This window comes from Pinus tabuliformis, chromosome 5_1 (genome assembly GCF_031772625.1).
Source record: "Pinus tabuliformis cultivar Carrire ecotype Pingquan chromosome 5_1, CPIR1, whole genome shotgun sequence".
NCBI lineage: Eukaryota > Viridiplantae > Streptophyta > Pinopsida > Pinales > Pinaceae > Pinus > Pinus tabuliformis.
This window is the reverse complement of record NC_142305.1, coordinates 785,656,333-785,668,936: the sequence shown is the minus strand read 5'-3', so window position 1 is coordinate 785,668,936 and position 12,604 is coordinate 785,656,333. Positions and strand designations below refer to the sequence as shown.

Genomic DNA, 12,604 nt, shown 5'->3' with positions numbered 1-12,604 from the left:
GAGGCTTGAAGACACAAGCATAATCAGAGGTATTTGCAGCAGTAGTAGCTGTCCCAAGAGACAGAGCTTCTCCTAAGCAGAAAGTAGCAGAGAAGGAGTGATGCAAAGGGCTTGCATCATCATTTCGAGCCAGAGAGAGTGCCAATGCAGAGGTAGAGAGAGGCAGAAAAGGCTCACGAAGAGCCACATCATTCTACTTAGTCAGGTAGGCTTGACACAGTTGACCAGAGGAGTGATTCAGCCTTTACAGGGATTGCGCAGAGCTGGAAGGCTCAGTTTCTTCAGTTGCTAGGGCATAGGGAGCTATGGGCAGATTGTGGATTAGGAAACTAGTAGGGTGTTATTGCTATCGAAGTAGAACAGTACCTAACGGGACAAAACCAAGCTAGAGGGAGTCGCTGCCTTGACGGATCTCTAGCCAAGAAATCTAGATCTGAGTTGCAGTTGCAAAGAGGATTAGAGAGGAGCAGATCGACAGTTGGCGGGAATATTTCTAGCAGGGAAATCAAGACTTAGAGGGAGATTTCCAGGAGGGAAGTCGAATCTCAGAGGGAGTCTAGAAGAAGGAGTAGAGATGGCAGTGAACGGACTGAGGGATCAGGACAGGTTGGATGGGGCTTCCAACTTTGTCATCTGGAAGGCCAGGATCCTGTCAGTGCTGGATAGACATTGCATCAAGGGCTTCGCCTTGAGAACTGTGGCTATCCCAGTCGACCCAGCTGATAATGAAAAGTATGAGGATGCAATGGCGAGGAAAAAGTGCATAATCCTTGATGGGGTCAAGGATCATGTCGTACCACATATTTCCGAAAATAACACGGCAAAGGAGATGTGGGATACTTTGACGACATTGTATCAGGGCACTTTCGTGCAACGGAAGATGCTATTAGAGAATCAACTGTGATCGTATCAAATGCAAAAGGGGGAGCAAATAGATCTATACCTCCTCAGATTGCAAGAGATTCGGGACCAACTTACTTCCATAGGGGCCACGCCGAATTAGGAGTTCATGGTGAGGATCGCCCTGAAAGCAGTCTCCGAGGATTGGGAGATATTTGTCCAAAGAATTTTGGGCAGAGCTAATCTTCCAAGATGGAATAGATGTGGGCAGCTCTTCGCCAAGAAGAGATCAAGCGGTTGACCAAGGCGGGGAGTAGCAGCAAAGGGGGTCGAATCAAGAAAGAGGAGGAGGACGATGCAGCTCTAGCATCTGCAAGACAACAGGGGAAGAGGAAGAAGAAGGACATCTCCAAGGTGAAGTGCTTCCATTGTGGAGAGTTGGGTCATTATTCAACCCAGTGTCCCAGGAAGAAGAATAAGGGAGAGGCTTCTGACACCAAGGCAGCTCCGGCTAAGGCAGAGAAAGAAGTCGAGACTGATGACGACTGTGCCATCAGTGCTCATGCACCTCTAGAGAAGAGGCAAGGAGACATCGAGCTATAGTCAAGAGGACTACAAAAGATGAGGAGCAAGATCCTTAAGGCACCCAAACTCTTGGATCATATCTGGCTACGGAAGCCCCGAATAGCAATAGCAGGATGACGGATGTCGGTAGAAGCAAGATGCGACGGAGCGACAAGGCAATGCTAGAGTGTTGGGGTCTGTAGCAGTGCAGTGGGGGTTGCAGCGGTGCGATATGCACAAAGGTGTTTGCAGCAGTGCGAGATGCACAGTGGAGGTTGCAGCAGTGCGAGAGCCACAAAGGTGATTACAGCAGCGTAGAGGCAGCAGAGAAAGCCCCAGATAGTAATAGAGGTAGCTTCAACATCAGGTGGCTTCCAAAGTAACAAGGATGTCAAAATTTGGGTAGATCAGTTACTTACTTCTCAGTAACTGACTTGCAGTGCAGCAGTTAGCAGTGGCAGTGCTATGGGCAGCATGGGCAGCATTTTGAGAGGGAGCTGTAGTACAAATGTAGCAGTGGCAGTGGCAGAGCCATGGGTAACAGTACAGGAAGCAGCAATGTAGTGGATGTAGGGCAGCAGGCCCAACATCAACATAGGTACTGGTGCGGAAGGATCAATGTGATGTTCAGTGGTGGAGCATTACTAGAGCACATTCCTTGCTAAGAGGGGGTGTTGATTTGTGGTAGCATCGGATGTGCTCTAGCCATGAAAAATTGGTGGAGAGGCTAAAAGCACATGAAATATCCAAGTCCCAGAAATGGTTTGGGGAAATTCCACCCGGTTAGAGAGATATTAAAATAATTAATATTTTTAATGGAGTTTCTAAGTTTAAACTTAGGAAAAATAAAATATTAATGGGTATAATATAAAATTGGGTGAGAATGTTCTAAATGACATGGATCAAGCCAAATCTAAGCTTAGCTGTTGATTAGTGACTTAATCTCAGTCGTTGAAGACTCAACAAGAAAATTATAAGAGGAGGCTTGAGGGTCAGTTGGAGACACACCAAGATTGATCAGTCAGTTCGATTTTATGGAGCAAAGTTTGCTAAGAGAATTTGAACAACTGATCTATTGCAGCGAGGGGCAGTGAGTACATAACAAAGAGGCAGAGATAATGCTTGAGGGTCAGCGCAATGACTGAGGAGGCTACGCAGAGGCAGCAGGAGCCACACAAAGGTAACTAGAGACTGCGTAGAGGCTGAGGGGCCTACGTGGGTGACGCAGAAAGCTAGAGAGTTGATGCAGAGAGGCAGAAGGCTAACGCAGAGGGTTCCAAAGCTACACAAAGGCTACCAGGGCTGACACAGAGCCTTGGAGAAGTGCCGGAAGGATTTTCGTGGAGCAGACTAGTGCTAAGAAGCTGAATATCTGCTTCCGACAAGAGGTATTACTACCGTGTAAAAATATCTGTTGGGTGAGCCAGTTTAGCACCCTAGTTGTACTCAAGAAATTTGCATAATAATAAAACCCTCAGCACTATTGCACGGTTTTTCCTGCACTGGGTTTTTTCTGGGGACGATTGTACAAAAATAACGGTGTCCCTTGTGTTTTTGTCTAGTATTTCAGTTGCTCATCTGTATATGAGTTAAGGTTGCATTTGTGTTTATTTCAGTATTTATAATTATAAATAACTTGTTAATGGAATAAACAAGTAGGAGAAATTAAACCAGATAATGCAGTAGGGATTTCTGATGTGTTAGATTAAGAAATTTCAACATATATAGAGAAGAGTACAACGCATTAAATGTGTGCATCTGGGCTTGCCCAATCAAGCTAAACAATCCCAGGTGAGGAAGATGCTACCTAGATGCAGAGGAAAAGCTTCTCCTCAATGTTCTACACTGGCCCTGGAAATTCTACAACTACTGGATGGAAGAAACCCTCGTTTGAGCCTCCAAAAGTGCTCAGAAAATCTTGCCAAATAAATCTTGAGCTCTCCACCAAAAACCCAAAAAAACCAAAAAATGGTTTAGGTAAATTTTGCCGACCACCCAGAACCCAAAATTTAAGCTCACTTCTCCTAACTAGCTGCCAAATAATTATGTTGTTTTGGGGCACCAAAACACCTTTAAAAATTCTACAAAATTAGGATCAAACTCCCTGACCCCTGACTGACAAAACCCAGAAAGGAATTGGGCTAATTCTGTTAATTTTTGGTATGTTCTATTCTTAAGAGCAATTTACTTCAATTTTTCTTATTAGCCGAATATCAATTTCCAGATTAGCAATCACATCAGCATGATAGTAAAATGTAGATAGAACATAAACATAAACAGTAGAAGACAAGCCAAGACAAGAGGACATAAGGTGTGGCACCAGCGAGAGACAAACCCCAATGTGGGGAAACCCTTGATCAATTCTTCTTATATTCTTCAATAGTTCAGCAGAGAGAAAGAGATAGAGTACAATGATTTGAAGTCAATACTTGACTTGTCAAAATAGGAGATCTGACATCAAAATCTTCACCATGAAAGTGTCACAATGAAGTTGCAATTCTGGCACCAAGGACTGCAGTTCTGAATACTGGTGAGGGCATACTTATCAGTCCTCATTCTTTAACTGATTTCTAGAGCTATGGTTCTCCAAGGTGATTACACCACCACGCTGCTCCTTGCTAGCTGACTGATCCTCAACGCAGTACTTCTAGCCCTTAACAATGGCTCTACCCACCTCTCATTACAGTGGCATCATACAACCCTTAGAACAGGCCTGAGGCAGCCTTTCTAGAGGACTATTCCATCCTCTATGAGCCCTCAAACAACTCCCTCTATCCTCTGCCTTCTAGCAAGATACACAGCCTTCTCTCAGCCCTTTAGTCTTCCTGGAATAGCTTTATAACAACCCCATTTCACCCACGCTACACACCTCTTCTTGCTGTGACCCTAGGCTTCAAATTTCGGTTTTTCTCCCTCTAAGAACAACACTCAAAACAGCCTCTCTTTCACACACTGTACCTACAGCAAAACACGCTGCCTCTAGGGCTTCTCTCTTGCTGTCTTATGGATCCTTCTTGCAACGGCTAGGGTTTCCCTTTGACTGTGGCTAGGGCCTTTCTTTGACTGCGGGTTAGTGCTCCTCTTGATAGTGAGTTGGAGCCGCCTTCTTGACAGCAGATTGGAGCCTCCTTTGACTATGTATAGAAGCCTCCCTTTGACTGTGGCTAGCTGCGGATAAGAGCCTCTTTGAACAACAGATTAGGGCTTGTTCTTCACCGCTGATTAGGCCTCCTTTTGCTGTGGATTAGGGTTACGGCTAGGGCACTAGGGCACCTTCAAGACTGCGGCTAGGGCATGGCTAGATCTCCTTCCTTTAGGACTATGACTAGGGCTCTCCCTCTAGACCTCTCTTTCCACCAAACCCAAACGAGTGGAGAGAGATCACAAGAGATGTGTGTCCCAAATGACTAGAGGTCACCTCTATTTATAATGCAACGTTGAGGTTGAGCTGGGGTTATTTGCTTGCTATCTAACCTTGACAAATTGTCAAATAACACAAATAAATTCATATCTCCATAAATAAATGTCGGAATTAGATGATCTTTAGATCAATCCTACACCTCTCAGAAAGAGGAATCCAAGAAAAATATCAGCTTCCATAAATAAGATGACCCACATGGATTTTGGCCCTAGTTGCCAATTTTAACAAATTCCAACCTCCCGATACCCAATTTTTGTTGTTATGCCCTTCCTGGCAGAACTGCGTTCCCCTCACTTCAGCTGCTAGATTTGGCACTTGGTTCTCCTCAATTTGTCGTAGAACTGCCCTAGAAATTACCTCCGGAGGGGTGGGTGGATTTTCCTTCCCAAAAACCCACACAAGCATGAAGTATTCAATGCCATGAATTTTACCCATTGTCACTACTGCGCAGGCCCTAGAGTGGCATATTTGGATCTCACAAAAGCTTCAACTTCCAGCCCTGAAAATCTTCACAAATTCTAGTCCAACCTGAGGGAAATTTCTGCTAAATTCTCAGGCAAAAATACCCCTTTTCTCTACCCCAACTCAGTGATACAATTTTTATCCCTACGTCTTCCCTGGAAATCGAACTAGCTGAGAAATGGACTGAAAGTTACCACAATCTCCAGCAATTTCACCTCCTACTAAGTTCATAAATTCCTCCTTAGGGTGGCACTCGAAGTCCACTGAAAAGAGGCTGGAATTCCCGCTTGGGAATTCCTTGTGCTAAACAGCACGAGTTGTCTTGGCTAAGTAGATCAAGAGAACTAGAGTTGATTTGTAAAATGATCAAAGCTACCAAATGGAGGCCCCCAAGCTCTATTTATAATTGTTGTCCCTCTCTCCCTTGGTGGTCCCCACCTTCCACTAATTCACACCCCTTCCTTTTTCTCTCTCTTCTCACTAGTGCGAATTGTCACTTGGGTCGAATTTCTCTCCTTGTGGTCCCCACTCTCCACTAACGATGCGATTTTCCTTTTTCCTCCTAAGTCCCAATGCCGAAATTGCCTCCTCTTCCAAAAATCGTTTCTACTCCGAATAATAAAAATTGGGGATATTATAGTCCTCCCTACCAAAAATTGCTTGTCCTCAAGCAGTTCGATTTCTTAGCAGATAGATTTCCAAAGTAGCAGCAGTCGGTTGCCAAAGAGAGAGCTAGAAATCAAAGAAATGAGAGAGGGCGATAGACAGTGAGGCTGGAGGAGGCATTCCAGATCCAACGAGTGCATTTGTAGAGAGGCAGAAGAGCCATAGAGAGGCTGACATTGGGGTAGCACAACAACCTCTAGAGGCAAGATCAATTTGCTAATAGGGAGAGATGTCTTTAGTTCCAGAGGCCGGGAAGGAGTCCTAGAGTGTCGGAGAAGCATCTTTCCAGTGAGCAGAAGGCAGAACGACTTCATCAGAGACTAGTCTAAGGCTAGACGTCCAGTAGGCTGCGCAGAGCAGCACAGAGGCTAACGCAGAGGGTCAGAGGGCCGAATTTCTAAAGGCAAGTTGTGCCAGGAGATTGCCTGTGGAGTGAGGAAAATTCCTCATTAGATTTTTGCCAGTATTTTTCTCTGTAGGATTGTCAGATTTCAACATCCAGTTGTACTCAAAATTTCTCACTGCTGCATAATAATAAAACCCTCAGCTGCTACAATGGTGTTCCCAAGTTGGGTTTTTCGGGGACTTTTGTCCAAAAATAATTGTGTTATTTTTATGTGTGTGCTAGCATTTCTCAGTTTCCAACCTTCTATTTTTCCACAGAATTTTATTTGTGAAGGTTGCAATGTATTTATTTCGATATTTGTCGAGAAGATAATTAGCAATTAAGAGAAATAATATCAGTTGCTGCAATAGGATTCCGGTATCATAATTTTCACATGGTATCAGAGCACAATTGATCAGTCGGAGAGCTCAGAGGCGAAAAGAAGGAATTTCACTGCTCAATGTGGGCAGCAGGCCGAAATTCCTAAGGGCAACGCAGTCATTCTGCCAGGAGACCAAGTTACTTATGGAGGTTTGAATTTTCTGAGTGGGGCAGAAAAAATCAATCCTACCAGATCGAGTGATTCCAGAGGTAGAGGGAGAAACTCAGTTTTTTCGTTGGGCAGATCTCTAGCTACAGAGGTGCCAACTAAAATTTTAGAATTTTCTGAGCACATCTGAGGGTTGAATTCTCATTTCCTTCCAGTAGTAGTAGCAGTAATTTTTAGGGTCAGCGCAGAGGTTTTTGGTGGAGTCATTCCAACACTTGGGCATCATAATTCCAACTTGGGTTTTGCCTAGCTTGTTGTAGCAAGCCCAGGTTCCTCTTTTCATACTCATTTATACTCCATTTTGCTTAGAAATAAATAAAATGACTCAGAGTTTTGGTGCACTTCCTCTTGTGTTTAGATATATTGTGTATGTGATTGAATTTCCTACTTGTGGTTATAGCGCATGTCTTTGTTATTCACTTAATATTTCCGTTAGAAATATTACAAATGACCACCTTTTTAATGGAGTCTTCTAGAGATGATGCTCTAATTTTTTTTATCGCTTCTTGCATGATCTTGTTGCCCAAATATTTACTGACACTAGAAAAAAATTGAGGTATAAAATATGCCTCCTACGGAAAACAAGAAAATAATAGTTAAACAAATAAAACAAGAGTTATGAATTTCAAATGGAAAGAAAGAGACATGTTTTTTTAATCATATTTTCACTTTATATCCTTATAATTTTTACTCAAATTTCAAGTGTAGACACTCGTTGGATGCGGAATTGCTCAAATTTCAAGTGTAGGCATTCGATGGATGCAAAATTATTCAAATTTCACATGCATGCACTCATTGGATGAAGATATGATTAAAAAAGGCGGTTTCTTTATTTCCCTTTGAAAATTCATAAATCTTACTTTTTATTTTAACTATTATTTTATTATTTTGTTTAAGACACCCATTTTAGACCTTAAAATTTCTCTGATGTCATCAAAGTCTCGAAAAACATGATCATGCAAGAAGTGAAAAAGGAAATCAAAAAATCATCTGTTGATTTGTGGTAGCATCTGATGTTCTCTAGCCATGAAAATTGGTGGAGAGGCTAAAGCACATGAGATCTCCAAGACCCAGAAATGGTTTAGGGAAATTCCACCCAGTTAGAGAGATATTAAAATAATTAATATTTTTAATGGGGTTCCTAAGTCTAAACTTAGGAAAATTAAAATATTAATGGGTATTAATATAAAACTGGGTGAGAATGTTCTAAATGACATGGATCAAGCCAAATCTAATCTTAGCCATTGATTAGGGACTTAATCTCAGTTGTTGAAGACTCAACAGGAAAAGTAGAAGAGGAGGCTTGAGGGTCAGTTGGAGATACACCAAGATTGATAAGTCAATTCGATTTGCTGGAGTGGGGTTTGCTAGAAAATTCGAACAAGTGATCTGAGTTGCAACGAGCAGTGAGTACATAGTAGAGAGGCAGAGATAGTGCCAGAGGGTCAGCGCAGTGACCGAGGAGTCTACGCAGAGGCAGCAAGAGACTGCACAGAGGCTGAGGGGCCTGCATGGGTGACGCAGAGGGCTAGGGAGCTAACGCAGAGAGGCAGAAGGTTGACGCAGAGGGTTCTAGAGCAGAGGCTAGTAGCGCTGACGCAAATCCTTGGAGAAGCGCCAGAGGGATTTTCGTGGGATAGACTTGCCGAATATCTGTCTCCGAGAAGTGGTATTACTGCCGTGTAAAAATATCTGTTGGGTGAGCCAGTGTGGCACCCTAGTTGTACTTAAGAAATTTGCATAATAATAAAACCCTAAGAACTGCTGCACCACTTTTCCCGCATTGGGTTTTTCTGGGGACGATTGTCCAAAAATAACGGTGTCCCTTGTGTGTTTGTCTAGTATTTCAGTTACTGATCTATATATGAGTTAAGGCTGCATTCGTGTTTATTTTCAGTATTTATATGTATAAATAACTTGTTAATGTCATAAACAAGTAGGTGAAATAAACCAGATAATGTAGTGGGAATTTCTGACGTGTCAAACTTAGAAATTTCAACATCATCTCTAAACGCTCCATTAAAATGGTCACTCCAAAAAATGCCATCATGCAAAGGATTTATTTTAAACATGATAGGTTCACAACCTACTCTCTTGCAAAATTATTTGTTAAAAAACTCCTCCCGCATGTAGTAATACATTCTCTTGTGTAAAAGATAGAACAACATTCTGAGAATGGGCAAAAAAATCAAGAAGTGGAAGAGGATGACATTGCAAAAAGCTTTGATATTGTATCCCTATACACCACGATGCTATTGGGCAATGCAATTGATATCATAAAAGGCGTCATTGACGTAGAAACCATAAAACTAGTGAGGATCCATCTCAAGTCAACATATTCCACCAATTACAAAGGAAATATATATGAGAAAATAAATGGCGCTGCAATGGGCTTCCCCTTGTCACTGGCCATTGTGAACATTTAAATGGAGTGTTTTGAAAGAAGATCAATAATCTCCTCTCCGTACACTCTAGTAACATAAAAAACATATATAGATGACATCTTTGCATGATGGTTTCATGGATAAGAGAAACTTGAAAACTTCCTAAAGCACCTTAAAAACCTCTCAAGGAACATCCAATTCCTCTTAGAAATATTGAAGAACAATACTACTCTTTCTTGATGTAATGCTCAGTAAGAAAGGTCACAGGAAGTTAGTGTATCAAGTCTATACAAAGAAAACGCATATAGATATATACCTTCATGTAAACTCCCATCACCATCTAACTCAAAAAGAAGGGGCACTTCACACACTTATTGTCAAAGCCACAAAAATCTTAGACAAGGATCACTTGAACTAGGAATTTGATCACCTTTCAAATGTTTTTTGAATGAATAGTTATGAAGAAGGACAAATCAATAACGCAATTTAGAGAGCAAAGAATAGAAATCACACATGAAGAGTAGTGATAAAAAAAATCTCATTACCATATATTAAGGGACCACTGACAAAATTGACAATATTATCAAGAAGAATCACATCGAAGTGACCTTCACTCCTCCAAACACCATAAGGAGCATGGTAGACTCAGCCAAAGACCCGGTGGACCCAAGAGAACATAAGGGTGTCTATTCAATCCCATGTTCATGTGGCAGAGTATATTGGTTAAAGATTTAAACAGGACGGTCTCCACAAGTTCATTTAAAATAACATGTAATGGAGATATCTAACAACTGTGCCTCTAAATTTTCTCTAGCAAAGCATTCTCACAAAACTTCTCATCACATTTGCATAGAAAATGCAAAATTGGTTGCTAGGGAAGAACGTGACATATAGAGAAGAACAAGAGAAGCTCTAGAGAAGGAGAAGTCAAACAACACTCTAAACATGGATGATGGGCTACACCTGTAGGCCAATCATTAATCAGCTCAAGAAATTAGTAGCATGGCATAACAATGAATCCAAGGTGTGATAAAATGTCTAAATGGGAGGGAGCCTACCTCATGCCTCACAGTAAGAAAATTTCAACAAATCCATATTAATTAATTGAATCTCTTCATTCTTAATCCACCCATCAATTACATAGAAATCTCCTGAAGATGGATTGAAGATGAACCCTCCTGTATAAATCTGAAACTTTGGGTTTAATTAAAGAAAACAGAAAAACACAGGTTTTTCCTCTTCGATAAAAGACATTCAACTGTGAGAATGGATTCACTAAACCGTATAAACTACTCACAATCAAGATCTTTTGCAGTCCCCCCACAAGCATTAAAGTCTGGGCCCCAACCACTAGATCTACCTACAGAAATAATGGCAATGCCTGCTAATCAGTTTGACAGTGAAACATAATATGGTCCATTATTCAGTGATGGTCAACAATCATAAACATGATGTCCCCTCTGTCCCCTTGTGAGGCAAATAGTGTAGGCCTAATTCAAGTATGTCACTAGTCACATTCAAAATATCACAAACCATTCAACATAGCAGACAATATGATAAACAAATTTGGAACCTTGTAATGTTGGCAGGAATCTCCTTTTTGTGGTAAGGAGATGTGAAGGCCCATTCAATGGTTGGATGCCTCTATACTCCATCTAAGGAAACTAAAGTATTGAAAGAAGAATTGAGAGCTCAGGGTTAAGACACTATTGGAAACTTTTCATAAGAATACAGACTATCTAGAGATTACGGTAAGGCAGATAGGCTGACACTCCTGGCCTCTGTCGGAAGGGGTAGCCTGCAAAATTACAAGCTGGTTTATGAATATATACAGTTTGATGTATTATATTTCTTTGAAATTTTCATCTTTATCAATATCTATGTACCCATTTATGCATGTGCATTAGAAAACCTATTTTATATCAATTGTTTTGCCAAAGTTTTAACAGCAAGTAAGAAGTCTCCTTACCAGAATGAGTAATTATTATAATACACAACTATTCAAATACTGCAAAGGGTTCAGAAGGAAGGAAATTCAGTAATCTCAATGAAAAATATATGGAATGAACTTACCGGAAGCCAGAATGTAGTCACAAGAACTACAACTGCAATGACTGAGATGCAAAGACATGGTAAAAGATATGGAAATCTGCAGATTAAATATGTGTGAGTCTAACATGATATAACATATATATGAGATATAGAAAGTTGAAATAATTGACAGGAAAGGTGGAGGCATTATATTGGCCAGCTAGGAAAAACCTTTATAACACCCCAATCAAACCTTTCAAGACTTACCTTCCAAAGAAAGAGTTTTTGGGGAATATCTCTGGATATTTGTCCGCTGGCTGGCCCAACAACATTGAAAAATAAAACTCATGTAAGGAACGTGAACCAATAGTGGGAAGAGACTAGAACGAAAATATGTAGTATCACATTAAAGTGAAATACGAGATTCAGTGGATATCCCAAGATTTTATGTTGGCATGCACATCATAGTCAGCAAGAATCAAGCAAAATTAGAAAGTGAAGTCATGATTTCACTGAGGCTATTTGTTAACAAAATGATTGCAGAATATCAGTAAGGCCTGCAGTAGAACCGATACTCGCTACTTTTTTCCATTTTCTTGTTTATGGTTTAGAAATGTTACATTCTGAAAATAGTAATCTAATGAAACATCAACTTAAGATATTCTCAGGACTCTTATGATAAAATAAAGGGTTCAGTTATATATATGGAACCCTTTATATTAAAATACTAGCAAATGCACCGAGAGGTGCAAAGGAACACTGATAAGAGTGTGGGGAATGTGGAAGATGGCCATGCCATGTACAATATGTGTTCTTTATTTGTTGCTAGTGTGCAACAATCTCCTTGTCGGTTTCACCAATGTCATCGGATAGCTTGCGAAAAGGGCAATACAAGAGTATCTCACTCCAACAAAAGTCTACATAGCAGTCTAGATCATGAGATGGGATGGAAGTGTACCAAAGCAAGACGCGTACGATCATGGTAGGGCAGATATGCTTCCATGGTGTTTTTTTTCAGGGAGAGGAGAACAAACAAGAGCATGTAGAATGATCATGCCACTGAGCTCCCCTCTAGCCTTGGTCCATATTGACCATGTGCATGTCAATAGTCCGAAAAGTAGAGTACAAACCAATTATTCAAATATCATTGTCATCATTCAACGTCATTTTTATCATTGTAAATTCATATTTTGCTTTTATGTTGTAAATGATTCTAGTATGACTATTAATCCATGTAAAAACACCTACGTAAGCCTATGATTCTTCTCAAAGGGTTTCAACATAGGGAGTTTTTTAACCTC

At 40.9% G+C, this 12,604-nt stretch overlaps 1 protein-coding gene across 1 annotated transcript in view; it reads right to left on the bottom strand.

The window, feature by feature from the left end:
* LOC149167286 (protein ZINC INDUCED FACILITATOR-LIKE 1-like) overlaps positions 1-12,604 on the bottom strand; it is a 588,984-nt gene that overhangs the window by 268,487 nt on the left and 307,893 nt on the right. Inside the window, exons 8-9 of the mRNA XM_089431495.1 lie at positions 11,571-11,620; positions 11,346-11,421 (exon numbers count right to left, since the gene is read on the bottom strand). Coding sequence (XP_089287621.1) covers positions 11,346-11,421; positions 11,571-11,620 — 126 coding nt within the window. The remainder of the gene's footprint in view (positions 1-11,345; positions 11,422-11,570; positions 11,621-12,604) is intronic.